Raw genomic sequence first — 18,398 nt, forward strand, 5'->3', positions numbered from 1 at the left:
CCCACGCTTCTAACCTCGGGTGGGGAACTGACGTAGCCGATCTGCAAACACAAGGCTCTTGGTCTCCAGAGAAAGCCAAACACCAGATAAATTTCCTGGAGCTTCGAGCAATAAGATATGCTCTCAGGACTTTTCAGGATCGCCTGTCAAATCAGGTCATCCTAATTCAGATGGACAACCAGGTGGCCATGCGGTACATCAACAAACAGGGAGGCACAGGCTCCTTCCTTCTGTGTCAGGAAGCTGCGCAGATTTGGGCGGAAGCCCTCTCCCATTCAATGTACCTCAGGGCCACCTACTTGCCGGGAGTGGACAATGTGCTGGCAGACCAGCTGAGTTGTGTATTTCAACCGCACGAGTGGTCTCTCAACCCCTCTGTAGTGAACTCCATCTTCCAACAATGGGGATATCCTCAGATAGACCTCTTTGCGTCCCCTCAGAACCACAAAGTGGACAACTACTGCTCCCTCATTCGCAGCGAACACTCTCAGCCCAGAGATGCATTCTTCCTCTCATGGGCAACCGGTCTGCTTTATGCATTCCCTCCACTTCTTCTCTCGAAGACTCTCGTGAAGTTACGTCAGGATAAGGGAACCACGATCCTGATAGCACCTCACTGGCCACGCCAAGTGTGGTTTCCAATACTTCAGGATCTCTCCATCCACAGGCACATTCCCTTGGGAAAGGACCTGCTCCTGATCACTCAAAACGACGGGAGCCTACGCCATCCCAATCTTCAAGCCTTGTCCCTGACGGCATAGATGTTGAAAGGTTAATACTTCAACCACTTAACCTTTCAGATCCAGTTTCCCGTGTCTTGATTGCTTCGCGAAAGCCTTCCACAAGAAAATCTTACTCTTACAAATGGAAAAGGTTCACATCATGGTGCTCTTCTCAGTCCCTTGACCCCTTTTCCTGTCCAATCCCAAAGTTTCTGAACTATCTTTGGCATTTGTCAGAATAAGGTCTAAAGACCTCTTCCATTAGAATGCATGTCAGTGCGGTAGCCGCCTTCCATAAAGGTATCGGGGATGTTCCTTTATCAATACACAACCCCTTGTAACACACTTTTTAAAAGGCTTGCTCCACATCAAGCCTCCATTACTTCCTCCGGCCCCTTCTTGGGACCTTAATCTAGTTCTGAGTCGGCTCATGAAACCACCATTCGAGCCTCTTTACTCTTGTGAACTCCGATATCTCACATGGAAAGTGATTTTCCTTTTGGCAATCACTTCAACGCGCAGAGTTAGTGAATTGCAGGCCCTAGTTACCTATCCGCCTTACACTAAACTTCTACAGGACCGGGCGGTACTCCGCACTCACCCTAAATTCTTACCTAAGGTAGTCTCGGATTTTCATCTAAACAAATCCATCATACTACCTACCTTTTTTCCCAGGCCCCATGCCAACCCAGGAGAACAGGCTTTGCATACCCTTGACTATAAATGGGCTCTAGCATTTTACCTAGCCCGTACAGCGGCTCACAGGGAAAGCACTCAATTGTTCATCTCTTTCCACCCTAACAAGTTAGGAAAGCCTGTGGATAAGCAGACTTTCTCCACCTGGTTGGCGGACTGCATATCCTTTTGCTGTCAGCAAGCGGGCATTCCATTTCAAGACCGTGTTAAAGCACACTCTGTGAGGGCCATGGCGACTTCAGTAGCACACCTACGATCAGTGCCGCTTCCTGACATTTGCAGGGCTGCAACCTGGAGTTCTCTCCACACCTTTGCAGCCCACTATTGCTTGGACAAAGCCGGAAGACAAGATTCCATCTTCAGCCAGTCTGTCCTTCGTAACCTGTTTACAACGTGACATACCAACATCCTTCCGCCTGCCCGGTGGGGTTCAGGATGCCCTCGCCCAAATTCCACCCTAGTTGTTGTGCTTGTTGCACGCCTTTGGGTTCATTTGGTGCATGTTTGGACATCCTCAGCTCGGTACTCACCCATATGTGAGGACTACCATCCTGCTTGTCCTGTGAGAAAGCAAATATTGCTTACCTGTAACAGGTGTTCTCAGAGGACAGCAGGATGTTAGTCCTCACGAAACCCGCCCACCATCCAGCGGTGTTGGGTTCGTAACGTTTTGTTTTATTTTTTGGAACTGCCTGTAGCTTTCAAATAAGACTGAAGGGGAACCCCTGCTGGCTGCAGGGTTAGTGCCATGCTGGGCATGCCTAGTAGGGGCCAGTCAAAGTTCTGGAAACTTTGACAGAAGATTTCCGTGATTGGGCTCCATCCTGATGATGTCACCCATATGTGAGGACTAACATCCTGCTGTCCTGTGAGAACACCTGTTACAGGTAAGCAACATTTGCTTTCTTCTAATGGATAACATTTTTCTCTTGTGGAGCCGTGGCTATTTTGTTTTTTCTTAAATCAAATGGTGAAGAGAGAGGGTAAATTAAGAAAAGATCCTTCTTTTTGATGTGTTGATTGCAAAGCCTGCAGTGAGTCTGATGGGCTGTTTACAGTTCTACCCTTCTTACTATAAGTGACTTGATTTTATTGAGGAGAATTAAGAACCCTGGCATTTATGATTTTCTATTTGATTACTGCATTTTCTTCCATTACCCTTGCTCACAGGATTGCGTTCCTTTCTGTATGTTTGCATTTGGTGCATCATGCCCTTGCGAAGATTTAGCTCTGTTCAAGATCATGGGGCGGAGGAAAAGCCTAATGGTTAGAGCAGTGGGTTGCGGACCAGGGAAACCAGGGTTCAACTCCTTGTGATCTTGGGCAAATTGCCTCGGGTACAAGCTTAGATTGTGAGCTCTCTGGGGATAAAGAAATACTTACAGTACCTAAATGTAATCCTCTTTGAAGTGGCTGAAAGGTGGAATATAAATAAATTAGTTCATTTATTTATTCTTTTCCATTTAGATGTGTTTTTAAGAGCAGGGTTAATAATTTTGTTAAATGATTCCACAATAGGTTTGCATAAGAGTGACCCAACAGTAATTTAAATTTTCTGTTATAGCAGTTACCATAGAAGGATATAATTTCTCACCATATCCAGAAATCGATTGCTTTATCCTCTCTCTGGTGAAGAAAGAGGGTGTTCAAGGAGGTATGTTCTCTTCTGAATCCTATTTCCCATTTCTTTTTTTTTTGTTTTATTTTATTTCGGTGTGGGGTTTTTGGGGGGTTTTTTTGCACAGCAACTGCCAACTTGAGCTATCACATCTTGAGGAGAACTGAATTATAATGACATGACATAAATTGTGTTTATTTTCTAGGGATACGGCGATGGAATTATTTTTTCCTTGAAGAACTTCTTATGTATGATATCTCCAATTATCGCTGGTGTGAGAACATTGGAAGAGCACATAAAAGTAACAACATAATGTATGTAACTATCATTTACAAATGCATTTATCTGTGCTAAATGTTTATCCTAAAGTTCTATCAATTAAGATGAAGAAAACCTTTCATTATTGTTGCATACATTTAATGTTTTTCTTATTTAATCTGATCAGATTCGACAACATTACTCAATTCAAGATGGGTATGCTATTCCTTTTTAGTATTTTGCTTTACAGTATATTTTTCTAATGAATTGGGAAAATTTCAAGAGCTACATTAATAACTGGAAACCTGCTGGCTGATACATTACAGTTTCTCTATCAGTGTTCATATATATATGCAGTCCTAAAGGTTTTTTTTTTTTGTTTTTTTTAAATCACTCTGAACCATGGAAATGTTGATTATAAAATAAACAGAAAATATAAGAATATCATGAATGCTGTAGTGAGTCAGACCAAAGGTCCATCAAACCCTGCACCCTTCCATCGACTGTGGCTAATCCAGGTCACATGTACCTGGCAGGATCCCAAAGAATAGATCTAGTCCTATTTAGCAAGATCAGACTACAGACCTATAGCTATTTATGTAGCTCAATGTATACAGTACTGAACAAGACAGTTCCCATGGTTACAATATTCCTGCTTCAAAAACCTTCAAATATAAGTTTTTGAGCATAGGGAGATTTAGTGATTGATGCAAGGTAATATAGTGAGTTGCAGATAGGGAAGTTAAACTGGTTTCTTGGGTTTATAATTTTGTGCTCCAATCACTGCCTTGCCTGAAAATCTTCAATACCAGGTTCCATTAGATAGATCATTTGCACATCTGCTTATATGAAGTCACAGTGCAACAGCTTAACATATAGTGCCAGTGGTAACAAATTTTGGTGTGGACCTTGTAGTATATAGAGCCTGATTCCCTAAGCTTCTTATGTTCTTAGGGGCCTTGGTCAGGGAGGTAATCAAGATACCAATGATCACTCTGAAAGAGCTCCAGAGTTCTGCTGTGGAGATGGAAGAACCTTCCAGAAGGACAACCATCTCTGCAGCACTCCACCAGTCAGGCCTTTATGCTAGAGTGGCCAGACAGAAGCCATTCCTCAGTAAAAGGAACATGACATCCTGCTTGGAGTTTTCCAAAAGGCACTTAAAGGACTCAGAGTATGAGAAACATTCTTTGGTCTAATGAAACCAAGATTGAACTCTTTGGCTTGAATGCCAAGCGTCATGACTAAAGGAAACCAGGCAGTGATTTTCATCTAGCAAATGCCTTCACTATGGTGAAGCATGGTGGTGGCAGCATCATCATGTGAGGAGATTTTTTCAGGTGCAGGAATTAGACTAGTCAGGATTGAGGGACAGATGAATGGAGCAAAGTACAGAAAGATCCTTGATGAAAACCTGCTCCAGAGGGCTCTGCAGCTCAAACTGGGGAGAAGATTCACTTTCCAACAGGACAACAACCGTAAGCACACACCCAAACAACGCAGGAATGGCTTTGGGACAAGTCTGCGAATGTCCCTGAGTGGCCCAGCCAGAGCCCAGACTTGAAACAGATTAAACATTTCTGGGGAAACCTGAAAATAGCTGTGCATCGACGCTCCCTATTCAACCGACAGAGCTTGAGAGGATCTGCAGAGAAGAATGGAAGAAAAACTCTAAATCCAGGTGTGCCAAGATTGTAGCGTCATACCCAAGAAGACTTGAGGCTGTAATTGCTGCAAAAGGTGCCTCAACAAAGTACTGAGTAAAAGGTCTTGAATACTTATGTAAATATGTATTTTTTTGTAAATTAATTTGCATACAGTTCTGGAAACCTGATTTCGCTTTGCCATTATGGGGTACTGTATGTAGAATGAGGAGGGGAAAATGCATATTCCCTGTACGTACCAGGATCAGTCCAGGACACCTGGGTTGTGACTCCGCACCAGTAGATGGAGACAGAACAAGATCTGTCGGACTCAGCCATATATGGCAATGTGCCTGCCACAGCCCCTCAGTCTTACTCTGTCTCCAGTAGATGGTGCAGGTGCAGTCACAGCCTCTTCCTGCCCTGGGTTTAGTCAGTCAGGGTTGGTTTTGTTGTTTCTTGTGTTTAGTGCAGATTAGTTTAAGTCTCAAGGAATTTATTTATTTTAGTTTGAAAGTTGAAGGAATCCTGTCCGTCCTGCCTCCCAGGGGAGTCCGAAGGTTCTGAGGGGACCATCCCCCCTGGTTGAGGCTGCTGCCAGGGCTGAGGGCCCGGCTGACCTAGTGGCAGCGTCGGGGGTGACACCGGGGAGCCCGGTTCACTCTCCCCCACTGGAGTAGAACCCCAGGACCGAGGCCAGCGGCAAGTGTAAAAAAAAAAAAAAGTGTTTGTTTTTATTTCTGTCGGCTCTCCGTTTCTTTGCGCTCCGTCTCGGGGGTTTCTCGGGGGGAGCGGCTGGACAGGGGGGGGGCCGAATTTAAATTTTTTTTCCTCATTTTAAATTTCAGTGTTCTTGCTGCATTCGTGCGAGATGCTGCGGGGATCCGTTTGCCGGGCATGCGGCTCGGCGCGCGCGCAACTTTCTAGGGACGGGGTTTGTTCTTCCTGCCTCTCGGGCAGAGAGGGACCGTCCGGGGCGAGTCGGGGGAGCCGTTCCCGCTCAGCGCGATCGCCGCTGCGCGTTGCAGCAGTGTCTGAGAGGCCAGCTGACCCCTTCCCGATTAGCGCGGGAGTGGCGGCCATTTTAGGGACAGCCCGCGAAATCGCGCGGGAGGCTGCGGGGCCCAAGGCTTCCCAATGAAATGCATTTGGTCCATCCCTCGCGTCAACCTCAGGCCATCGTTCCAAACGTAGGGGCGCGGTTGACGTTGTTCTTCGAGGAATGGGCCAAAATAACGTCGGATCAGTGGGTCCTCAGCGTCATAAGGCACGGCTACACGTTAGATTTTGCACGGACTCCGGCAGACAAATTTCTGGTGTCGCCCTGCAACTGCCCAAAGAAAGTGGCGGCAGTGCGAGAAACCCTCCGGCTCCTGGAAAGCTTGGGAGCAATTTCCCCCGTACCTTCCGATCAGCGAGGCAAGGGCCGTTACTCCATTTACTTCATCATGCCAAAGAAGGACGGCACGTCAAGGCCAATTTTGGATCTGAAAGGGATAAACAGATGTCTTCGCATCCCACACTTCAAAATGGAAACAATTCGATCAGTGATTGCCTCGTTACGTCCAGGCGAGTTCTTGGCCTCCCTGGATCTCACGGAAGCGTACCTCCACGTAGGCATCCAGCCGTTTTTTCAACGGTTCCTCCGGTTTTGCATTCTGGGCAGACATTATCAATTCCAGGCTCTCCCCTTCGGCCTCGCCACGGCCCCTCGCACGTTCACGAAGGTGATGGTGGTGGTGGCGGCTCAACTTCGACGGGAGGGTTACCTGGTGCACCCCTACCTGGACGATTGACTGATCCAGGCCAAGTCCAAGGGTCGATGTCGTCAGGCGGTTGCCAGGGTCCTCCATCTTTTGCAGTCCCTGGGCTGGGTCGTCAACTTCAACAAGAGTTAGCTCGTCCCCACCCAGTCCTTGGAGTACCTGAGAGCCCGGTTCGACACAAAACGGGGCAAGGTTTTCCTGTCCGGAGATCGTGTAAGCAAGCTGCAGTGTCAAGTGAGACGGTTACTATCTCTTCGACTACCGCTGGTTTGCGATTATCTGACGGTTCTGGGGTCTATGGCGTCAACGCTCGCGTTGGTTCCCTGGGCTTTTGCTCATCTACGACCATTACAATCAGCCTTACTTTCCCGATGGAAGCCGGTGTCAGAAGAGTTCTATCTACCACTTCCACTCACGGCTCCGGCGAGGGCCAGTCTTCACTGGTGGCTAGTTCCGGACCATCTGACTTGTGGAATGTCCCTCCTGGTACCCAACTGGACGGTGGTAACCACGGATGCCAGCCTCTCCGGTTGGGGAGCGGTCTGCTAGGCAAGTCAGTACAGGGCCGGTGGTCTGTAACTCAATCGCAATGGTCCATCAACAGGCTAGAGACCAGAGCGGCTCGCCTGGCGCTACAGTCCTTTCTGCCGCTGTTGCGGGGGAAAGGCGGTCTGAGTGTTATCAGACAATGCGACCACCGTGGCCTACATCAATCGCCAAGGTGGGACAAGGAGTCCATTAGTGGCGGAGGAGGCGCAACTCTTGATAGCCTGGGCAGAACAGCATCTCAGCAACATCGCAGCGTCTCACATCGCCAGGGTCGACAACATTCAAGCAGATTTTCTCAGCCGTCATCACCTGGATCCTGGGGAATGGGAGCTGGCGGACGACGCCTTTCTCCTCATTTGCAAACGGTGGGGTGTGCCCCACATGGATCTGATGGCCACGTGGCAAAACACGAAGGCTCCGCGATTTTACAGCTGACGTCGAGAGCGAGGGGCCGAGGGCGTCGATGCGTTCGTTCTCCCCTGGCCGGTAAATCTGTTGCTGTATGTGTTTCCTCCGTGGCCGATGATAGGCAAAATCCTTCGGCACATAGAGCTGCACCCGTCCAACGTGATAATGGTGGCACCGGAGTGGCCGCGACGTCCGTGGTTCGCGGAACTCATTCAGTTGTCAGTGGATGCTCCCCTTCATCTGCAGGGGTTTCCGGGGCTCCTCCGGCAGGGCCCCGTCTGTTTGGAGGACGCGGATCACTTTTGTCTCGCGGTATGGCTTTTGAGAGGTATCGTTTGAAGAAAAAAGGTTACTCGGATGCGGTGGTATCCACGCTGTTGAAGTCCAGAAAGCAGTCTACGTCCTTGGCCTATGTCCGAGTCTGGGTGATCTTTGAAGAATGGTGCGCGAAGCGAGGGGTAGACCCTACTTCCGCTTCCGTCCCCGATAACCTGGCGTTTCTCCAGGCTGGTCTTGCCAAAGGACTAGCGTGCAGTTCCCTGCGAGTCCAGATGGCAGCGCTTGGTTGTTTGTGGGGTAAGGTTCGAGGATCCTCCCTTGCCCTGCATCCGGATATCTCCCGTTTTCTTCGGGGGGCGAAGCATCTCTGTCCTCCATTTCGTCATCCGTGTCCGTCCTGGAATCTTAATTGGGTTCTTTCCACCCTCTGCTCGGCGCCGTTCGAGCCCTTGAAGTGGTCGACTCTTAAAGACCTCACGGTGAAGACCGTATTCCTTGTCGCCATCACTTCGGCACGGCGAGTTTCGGAGTTGCAGGCGTTGTCCTGTAGGGAGCCATTCTTGCGCATTTCCGACTCCGGAGTCTCCTTGCGGACGGTCCCTTTCTTTTTGCCAAAAGTCGTGTCGGCGTTTCATTTAAATCAATCCATTGAGCTTCCCGCTTTCGCGGTAGGGGAGTCCTCTGACCCGAAAATGAAGGAATTACGGAAGCTGGATGTGCGGAGGTCCCTTCTTCGCTATCTGGAGGTCACCAATCCTTTTCGGGTGACTGATCATCTCTTTGTTCTGTTCTCTGGTCCAAAGAGAGGTGCCGCAGCGTCCCGGGCGATGATCGCCCGTTGGCTTAAGGAGGCCATTGGCTCAGCGTACATTGTAAGGGGGAAGCCTGTTCCCGTGGGTCTCAGGGCTCACTCGACACGATCCCACGCTGCGTCTTGGGCGGAATCGTCTCAGGTGTCGCCTCAAGAGATTTGCAGGGCGGCTACCTGGAAGTCGTTACATACCTTTATTAGACATTACCGGTTGGATGTTCAGGCTGCTGATTCCGGGGGGTTTGGAGAGAGGGTACTCCGAGCGGGACTCGGTAAGTTGGCTCTGGTACATCCCAGGTGTCCTGGACTGATCCTGGTACGTACAGGGAAAGGAAAATTAGTTTCTTACCTGATAATTTTCATTCCTGTAGTACCAAGGATCAGTCCAGGATCCCGCCTGAGTTGCTGCTCTAAAGTAATGGAGAGTCCGCTCGTTCTTTGATTTCCTAATCTGGTTGCTTGTTCGCTCCCTCGTTTGGGGAGTTCTGTTCCAGTTGGGGTTCTTGAATTGCTCCCCGTTAAAGTTAGGTTGTCTAGCTAGTTTTCCTTGTGTTGTTCTACTTTGACATTACGTAAGACTGAGGGGCTGTGGCAAGCACATTGCCATATATGGCTGAGTCCGACAGATCTTGCTCTGTCTCCATCTACTGGTGCGGAGTCACAACCCAGGTGTCCTGGATTGATCCTTGGTACTAGAGGAACGAAAATTATCAGGTAAGAAACTAATTTTCCTTTCATTTTAGAATAAGGCTGTAACATTACAAAATGTGGAAAAAGTGAAGAGTCTGAATACTTTCTGAATGCTCGGTATATTACACAGATTAGTTGATTAGCTGCCAAATTCTTTTTCTGTCTCTGGTATAATCAGCACATGCAGAGGAACAATAATTGCAGGAAAGCTTTTCCCCATGACATTTCCAGAAAAATAATAAATACTTGGTATAAAACAGTTACAAGTATAAAATGTATAGCTGCTTTAGAGCATAACAGTTACTTCTCTCTTACTGTTTGGCCATCACTGCATGAAGGCTTACCTCATCAGGACTACTTGCCTTCCAGTGCTCATGGCAAACCTGCATGTAGTGACAGCCTTAAACGGTAAGACACATCAGCATCAATATTTATTAACTTACAAAGTAATTAACTATTATGAGCAAGGAGTACAGCCTGAAACAGCAGTGATATGATTGCACTGGGCCTCCAAGGAAGCATTGGAGTACTGCACAAGTGGTGGTTACAGTCTTAAACAGCAGTGGTATGATTGTATCAGACCTCTGAGACAACACTATGTTCGGCCATTATAGTAACAGATTTTGGGCATGCTTGGACCAGATATGGGAACAGGTTTGAGAGCTGGAGTAGATGATGTGTGAGAGGGGAGAATTGGTGTTAGTTTAAATTTGGGAATTTATATGTACATCTACCCAAAGCGAATGAATCTGGACTGGGAGACTGGTCTTTATCTGATACCATGTACTGAGATACTATGATTTCTGATCTAATAGGCATATTTTTCAAGAAGTCACATGGTCTCACTTTGCAGAGTTTACTTTTTATTTTGAGCATTTCTTGTTTCCAAAGATGTGTGTAAGCAAGTTAAACATATTTTGCAGTAAATTTTAGCAAAAGTGGTATGATTGTACGAGTATAAATATTTGATAAAATCCTAAAACATTATCATTCTTAACTTGTGTATTTCTGTGTGAAGGCTTCTTGTAGATCTGAAAAGGGAAGTTTGGTATCAGAAATGTCACGACCCTGTCTGCAGAGCAAATAACTTCAAGTCATCGTGTAAGATTTTTTTCTGTGGATGATATGTACATTTTTTAAATATCTGTTCCACTGCCTTTAAATATCTGGTTAAAATTGTTTTGGTTTTTTTTGTTGTAGGTTTTCCATTGCCACCTGATATATGCCTTTCATTCCTGTTTAAAGAGGTATGTCGTTTTCCTTGCAAAAAAGTATGTATTTTAAAGGTCCAATCCAAAATGCTTTTCAGTTGTCTTTAAGAAGCATAGTAAAAGATTTTAAGTTGGGATGTAGAGTTTTGTTTTAGGATACACTAAACATTTAGTGCATGATATTTTGAAATACCAGTGCCTCTGACTTATGTTATAGGGGGACAAGGAGTGATAAGTGAACCCTCCCAAAACAAAACGTGGCTTGCATCACTTTTACCCCTGCAACTTCCAGCGCTGGTTGAGAAGGGGGCAAGCAAGACAACGGTCCTAAGCCCCTGAGCCACTGGGAACTCCACATCCAACCTAAGGTAAAACCAAAGGGAGCAGAGTCCAAACAGCAGGTATATTTTCACAAGCACCACATTAGAGCTGAGACACATCATGGAGCCTGAGAGTCACATGCTCATAGGCCTGTGGCTGCTCTGTCCTGCCCCTCACATAGGTTTCTTAGGTAACATGAAGAAGGGGCAGAGCCATTGCAGGACCTATGAGCATGCTACTTATAGTCCCCACCATGATTCTCAGCTCTATTGCAGCTCCTGCCTGAAGAGCACAGCTAACTGGACCCTACTCCCTTTGGTTTCACATCAGGGCAATTATCCTGCTGCACTCCTCCAACTCCCAGAGCCAGTCAGATACGATAAGAGGTTAGGAATGGGGGAGTAAGCAGGGAGAGGACAGGATGGAGAGCATGCAGAAGAGGGCTTGATGGAGAGCATGAAGAGGCAATAGGTGGGGGAGGACTGGAGGGAGTGAGCCCAGGCAAAGACAATGCTGGGGAGAGGACAGGTGGGATAGGTTCCAAAAACAGACTATGGAGGGGAGGATAGCATGAAGGAAGGGATTATGGGGAGAACAGGAGGAAGAGCACACTGGAAGAGGTAATGAGGGGTACAGGAGAGAGAATGCTGAAGAAGGGATCAAGGGGCCATGGAAGTTGGAGAGAGAGAACAGGAACACAAGCACCCAGTAAGGGGCTATTTAGGGGAGTAGGAGGGAGAGCACCGAAGAGGGGGCCATTGGAGGTGGAATGTGAGAAGGGAAACACTTGGGAAGTGGCTCTGGAAGAGGAGGGCAAGCATCTGGGAAGGAGTCATGGGAGGGGGAGGAATGTGAGACCCTAGGAAAGGGTTATGTGCAGTATGAGGGCAGGAACATAAGGGCAGCAATGTTAGGTCAGACCAAGATCCATCTATCACAGTATTCTGTCTCTGACAGTGGCCAGTCTGGATCTCAAGTACCCGGCACATCCCCACTAGTTGATCTATTTCTTGTATTTCACTCCCAGGGATAAGTGTTGGCTTTCCCAAGTCTACCTGGCTAATAACTGTTTTGATATTGATATTGATAACTTGTGAGATTGATATTGATAACTTGTGAGATCTGATATACAGTAATAAGAATAGAGTTAGTTCTCAATAAGAGAAGGATCAGAGATCATAGTTGATTGAATATCAATGGTGGTGCCGTGGTATTTGAAAACAACAAAGAACAACCTGCATCTAGTTGAGTCATTTTGTACTGGATGTCATTCTAAACATAGTAGAAATTATTGAAGTTTTGAAACATAATAATTGCATAGAAGGGCACAAAAAAACGGAGGAGGTTGGCGGTTCTATGATTATAACATGCCAAATGAGGCAGGGTTGCCTACACGATTATATGAGACCCTTCCAACCCCTCTATAAAAAAATTTTTTCTGGTTACAATTCACAAAAAGAATTCCACAGTTCGTGTAGGTGTAAAAAAATTAAAAAAAAATAATAATTAAAATACAAAAGCTTAGTAATAGTACACACAAACGTTTTTCACAGTGAGTGAACCTTTTTGGTTCCTTTTTGATTTTTTGGATTATTTAACACTGTGTATGTGGCATTGATACATTTAATAACTGTTTAGGACAATATCTTCAAGAACTTGTCCAGTGCTCTTATGTTGGTTCCCTGGGCCACATCCTCCAGCAACAGATTCCATAGCTTGATTGTGTGCTGAGTGAAAAAATACTTCCTATGATTTGCTTTAAATCTGCCTGTTGCTAGTTTCATGGAATGTCCCCTAGTCGTAGTGTTTGAAAGAGTAAATAACCATTCTCTATTGACCTGTTCCACCCCACTCAAGATTTTATAAATTTAAATTGTGTCCCCTCTTTTGTCTCTTTTCCAAGTTAAAGAGCCCTAATTTTTTTGAGCCTTTCTCCATAAGGGAGATTTTTCAGTCCCTTTATCATTTTTATCATCCTTCTCTGTACATTTGCTATGTTTTTTGAGACTATGTCCAGAGGACAACATGTTGACAGATAAGCATTTTGAGATATTGTCCCCCTGCTGCGGTATATCATGAAACACTGGCTAGTGTCAGGGCATATATTTATATTGAAAAATAAAAACATATATATTGTGGCCAGTTTTGGGGGATCTTATCTGCACTGAAAAAAAAATTGTAAATAAGCTGCTGGGACTCTCTACCTTTCTGTATAAGTACAGTGAATATAAATAGACAGTGGAAGTCGCCAATACAAGGTGGATGATAGCAAAGTTCAGATGATTCTTGAAATAAGTCACTGTCTGGCTTGCTGATGCCTTCATCTTCTTCAAAATGCTTTTTTCAATATTTGACATTGTCTCTTGCATTCTATGTTATTTAGAGACTATTACTGTCGAAGTTTCTAGAAACTTTGACAAATGTTTTCTGCCAGGCTCCATCTGATGATGTCACCCATCTGTGAGGACTACCATCCTGTTTGTCCAAGGAGAAAAAGTATTGGGAAAGAAAACACTCGTTCCTTTAGGGAGCTTATCTGCAAGAAATGTCATTATCTGCTTTCGCTTCATTTTTATGACTCTAGGTGAAAATACAGATCTGACTGATTGCCTCTCATTGTTGGCATTAGGCTGTACTGCAAATGATTCAGAGACAAAAGCTGTTCTCTTTTGACAGCTAATGATTTCAGATGGGGGGACCCCTGGGATCTGGATTGGGGTGCCTATGATACCCAGATCTTTTTCCTGGGTAGAGACTCCTAATAGACTTTTCCTGGGTAGAGACTCCAACCTCGTGTAAGTAGTGTGGATAACTGATTTTACTTTTTCCTTTCCTTTCCTTCATGCGCACTCCTTTTCTCTGCTTCTCCTCTCATGGGTCCTCTCTGCCTTTTCATCCTGCTTCCAAGCACTCTACCTCTGAGTTGCCGACTGCACACACTGCTTTTCTGCAGGCCTGGCCTGCAGTCACCAAAGTATTCTACATGCTGGGCTCCATGAGTGGCAGTTGCACATGCTTAATTCTGCCAGCTGCAGTACTCTATTACCCAAGCTCCAGTGGAAACTATCATCAAACAGGTGCGCGGGGCTCCTTCGGCTCCTCATCGGCCACCAAGGTCTCCCTCCGGAGCAATACTGATTCTTGGATCCGAGGAGGAGGAAGATTCGCAACCGCGCCTGAAGCCCTCTAAGGTGCCTCCATTCCTGGGCCATCGGGAACCCCAGGACCCAGGAGTCCATCGGGAGTCTGTTCCCTTGGGGCCCTCTGTGCCTCTGGCACCACAGCCCTTGCAGCCCCTGGCACTGAGGTTACTGAGATAACCCTCTATGCTGCTACCAATGGCCATGGGTGCTGGCCTCCCTCACCGTCCTCCTGTGGAGGTAGGTTTGTTTGTTTGTTTGTTTGTTTGTTTGTTTATTTATTTAACAGTTTTATATACCGAAATTCTTGTAAGAGGTTACAAATCAATTCGGTTTACATTGTAACATTAACAGTGCCTCGTAGAGAGCAATTACATTGAAACAAGGGTGTACAAACTAGGATCATGAATTGATGAAAAAAACGAGGGTATATGAGGAGGATGTGCCATAAGAACCCTGTGGCGATGATTCATCAGAATACTCTTCCGAATACTCTGGCGACTTGCCTTTCAAGCCTTCTCCGCTAGATGAGATGTCGCTCTCCCCCAGAAGACCTCTCTTTTTCAAGCTTTGTCCGGGCTATGGCAGAAGCATTCCTTTCCAACTCTTCATGGAGGAGGATGCCCGCTACAAAATGCTGGAGGTTCTCCAGTTTGTGGATGTCCTGAAGGAGGTAGTAGCCATCCCAATCCATGAAATTCTCTTAGAACTTCTATATAGCATGTGGGAACACCTGGGCTCTGTCCCGCCAGTCAAGTGGAATACAGATATCCTTTATCTGGTCCACCTGGCACTTGGCTTTCAAAAATGCCAGCTTCCCCAACATCTCCCCCCCCCCCCCCAGTCCGTGGTTGTGGAGTATGTCTTAAAAAAGGCCAAGAGATTTCGTACTCATTCCTCCGCCCCTCCAGGCCGAGAACATAGGGCCTTGGACACCCTTGGCAGGAGGGTCTTTCAAAGGGCAATGCTTATTGCCCGTATCGCCTCCTACCAGTTGCATATGGCTCAATACAACAAGAACTTGTGGAAACAAGTTTGAGTTGGCAGAGCACCTGCCTCAACAGCAGCATGCGTTGGAGGCAGTGAAGCATGAGGTAAGTTCAACTTACAATGTCTTCGATCAGCAGCTAGGATATCGGCTGCAGGCATTAGCACCTAATGCATGGCATGGCTTCGGGCCAGCGGTCCAGGAGAGGCTGGCAGACCTGCCCTGGAGAAAATCTCTTCGGGGACAAGGTCAGAGACTCGGTTGCTCAGCTCAAGGACCATCACAAGACCTTGCAGCACCGTCCTCTTTGTGCAAGTCCTTGCGTCATGGTCCTCGCAAGTCCTTCTGCCACCAGAGGAGATACTACCCTCCGGCTTCCCGTGCCAGGACACCATGCACCTCTAGCAGGGGCCGGCCTTCGCTAACAGCGTGCCCCCAGGCCCCAACCCGTGCCACAGCCCAGTCCAGCTGCAGGCTTTTGACTGGCGGCAAGAGAGTGGATGCCAACTTATGGTGCCCATGGACACCTACCCCACCGGCCGGGGGCTGGCTGTGTCTGTTCGCAGACCGCTGGATCCCTATTACCTCTGACTGCTGGGTTCTGGCCATCGTACAACATGGTTACCACCTGCATTTCAGGACAGTCCCGGCGAATTCTTTGCCACCCTCAGTGTGGGACCTGTCGGGGCATCAGGAAACTCTCGAGTTGGAGTTCTCGGCCTTAATGAGAGCCAGGGTTTCTACTCGAGCTATTTCCTGATACCAAAGTAAACAGGCAGTCTCCGGCCCATTCTCGACCTCAGAGCCTTAAATAGGTTCTTGTTAGCAAGAACGTTTCAAAAGGGTCTCCTTGGGCACTCTGATCCCTCTCCTTGAAAAAAGGAGACTAGCTCTGCTCTCTCTATCTGAAGGACACTTACTTCCTGTGAGGCGGGAATATAACTATGTGGGCGTATCTCTGCTTCATAGTGGGCCGCAGACATTTCCAATACCGGGTGCTGCCATTCAGCCTTGCCTTAGCCCCATGGGTCTTTACAAAATGTCTGGCAGTCCTAGGGGCACACCTGCACTGTAGTGGGGTGTACTTGTTCCCTACCTGGACGACTGGCTTATCAGGAGCACCATGCAGGAGGGTGCTCTGTGCTCCCTCTGCTTGGCGGCCAAGGTGCTTCAGTTACTGGGGTTCGTGATAAATTTCCCCAAATCTCATCTGCACCTGTCCAAGCAGCTAGCATTCATTGGGGCTCTCCTGAATACAACTCTGGGCAGAGCATTCCTCCCTAGGGACCATGCTGGCGTCGCTGGCACACTCCATCCGGTGGCGGACGGTTGCTGCCCGGGTACTGCTGCACTTGCTGGGCCACATGGTGGCATCGGTTCATGTCACTCCACTTGCCCGGCTAGCTATGCGGGTAGTGTAGTGGACGCTCTGCTCTCAGTGGCTCCAAGCCACCTAGGACCTCTAGGCTCCAGTGCAAGTTACCTCGTCCTTCTGAGACTCCCTCTGCTGGTGGGAGAACCTAGCTAACTTGGATGGGCTTCTCCTTCCAAGCTCCATCCCCCCCAGGTGGTTCTGATCACTGATGCCTCCACATTGGACTGAGGGGCACATGTGGGCACCCTCCGCACACAAGGCATGTGGTCAGAGCAGGAAGCGAGCTGTCAAATTAACTTACTGAAGCTGCAAGCGATCCGGTAGCCTCTTGGCATTCCAGGATCACCTGGCCCACAAAGTGTGTTTGATCCAGACCAGATCCAGTTGCAAGGTGGTACATAAACAAGCAGGGAGGCTCGGGCTTCTTTCTGTTTTGCCAGGAGGCGGTACAGATTTGGGCTTCGGCCCTATCCAAGGACATGCTCTTACAAGCAGTGTACCTGGCAGGGACAGAGAAGGCGGTGGCGGACTGCCTGAGTCGAGCATTCTACCTGCATGAGTGATCACTCAACCCAACAGTCGCAGACAGGATCTGCCGCCTGTTGGGTATTCCGGACATGGACCTCTTTGCCTCTGATCGGAATTTCAAGGTGATCCACTTCTGCTCCCTGTGCAGGGAAGACGGTGGAACCAGCCTCTGATGCCTTTGCCCAGTTTTGGGGCAAGGGCCCACTGTACGCATATCCCTCGCTCCTGCTGGTGGGGAAGATGTTCGTGAAGCTCCAGCAGGTCAGGGGCACCATGATCCTGGTTGCCCCATATTGGCTGAGACAAGTCTGGTTCCCGATCCTGTGCGACCTATCGAGCTGGGAGCCCATACACCTGGGCACCTCCCCCCGACCTGATCAAGCAGGACCAGGGAAAATTGCCCCACCTGAACCGCCACTCGCTGGCCTTCACTGCCTGGATGTTGAAAGGGTAGTCTTACAGTCCCTTGCCCTCTCAGATAACGTGTCACAGGTACTGGCGGCTTCCTGAAATCCTTCCACTAGGAAGTCTTACCAATTAAAGTGGAGGAGGTTCTCCATCTGGTGTGAGATGAAGGGCCTAGACCCTTTCTCATGCCCCACTCCGCGACTGCTGGACTATTTGTGATTCCTCTTGGAGTCTGAGCTACAGACCACCTCGATCCACGTCCACCTGAGAGCTTTCGGCACGTATCACCATGGGATAAGTGGTGCACCCATTTCTGTGCAGCCCTTGGTGGGTCACTTCATGAGGGGCCTGTTGCATCTAAAACCCCCTCTGCATCCTCCTGTTGTGTCCTGGGACCTCAACGTGGTACTAGCGCAGCTTATGCAGCCTCCATTTAAGCCTATGCGCTCCTGTGAGCTTAAACATCTCACCTGGAATGTCATTTTCTTGATTGTGATCACCTCTGCTTGCAGGGTCAGTGAGCTTCAGGCGTTAGTGACATATCCACCCTATAAGAAATTCTTTCATGATAGGGTGGTTCTACGCACTCACCCTAAGTTCCTGCCTGATTTCCATCTTAATCAGTCCATCGTTTTCCCACTTTCTTTCCAAGGCCCCATTCCCATCAGTGTGAACAGGCTCTGCACAGCCTGGACTACAAGCTTGCTCTTGCCTTTTATCTTTAGTGCACAGCAGCCCATGCAACTCTGTCTCCTTTGATAAAAACAGACTTGGCATTGTGGTGGGCAAGCAGACCCTCTTCAACTGGTTGGCGGACTGTTTATCCTTCTGCTACAAGCAGGCATGCCTTCTGCTTGGATGCCATGTCAAGGCGCACTCAGTTAGAGCCATGGCAGCGTTGGTAGTGCACTTTCATGCGGTCCCCATCACTGAGATCTGCAAGGCTGTAACGTGGACCTCCCTGACCACGTTCGTCGCCCATTACTG

At 47.9% G+C, this 18,398-nt stretch overlaps 1 protein-coding gene across 2 annotated transcripts in view; it reads left to right on the forward strand.

Annotated features, from left to right (window-relative positions):
- The window catches only part of PRIMPOL (primase and DNA directed polymerase), a 131,250-nt gene that overhangs the window by 108,535 nt on the left and 4,317 nt on the right, over positions 1 to 18,398 (forward strand). Inside the window, exons 9-12 of one of the 2 annotated variants that reach the window (XM_029584955.1) lie at positions 2,986 to 3,072; positions 3,242 to 3,350; positions 10,459 to 10,541; positions 10,641 to 10,687. In XM_029584955.1, coding sequence (XP_029440815.1) covers positions 2,986 to 3,072; positions 3,242 to 3,350; positions 10,459 to 10,541; positions 10,641 to 10,687 — 326 coding nt within the window. Of the gene's footprint in view, positions 1 to 2,982; positions 3,073 to 3,241; positions 3,351 to 10,458; positions 10,542 to 10,640; positions 10,688 to 18,398 lie in introns of both variants that reach the window. The other variant, XM_029584867.1, reaches the window with a different exon arrangement.

Source organism: Rhinatrema bivittatum, chromosome 1 (assembly GCF_901001135.1).
Source record: "Rhinatrema bivittatum chromosome 1, aRhiBiv1.1, whole genome shotgun sequence".
Classification (NCBI taxonomy): domain Eukaryota; kingdom Metazoa; phylum Chordata; class Amphibia; order Gymnophiona; family Rhinatrematidae; genus Rhinatrema; species Rhinatrema bivittatum.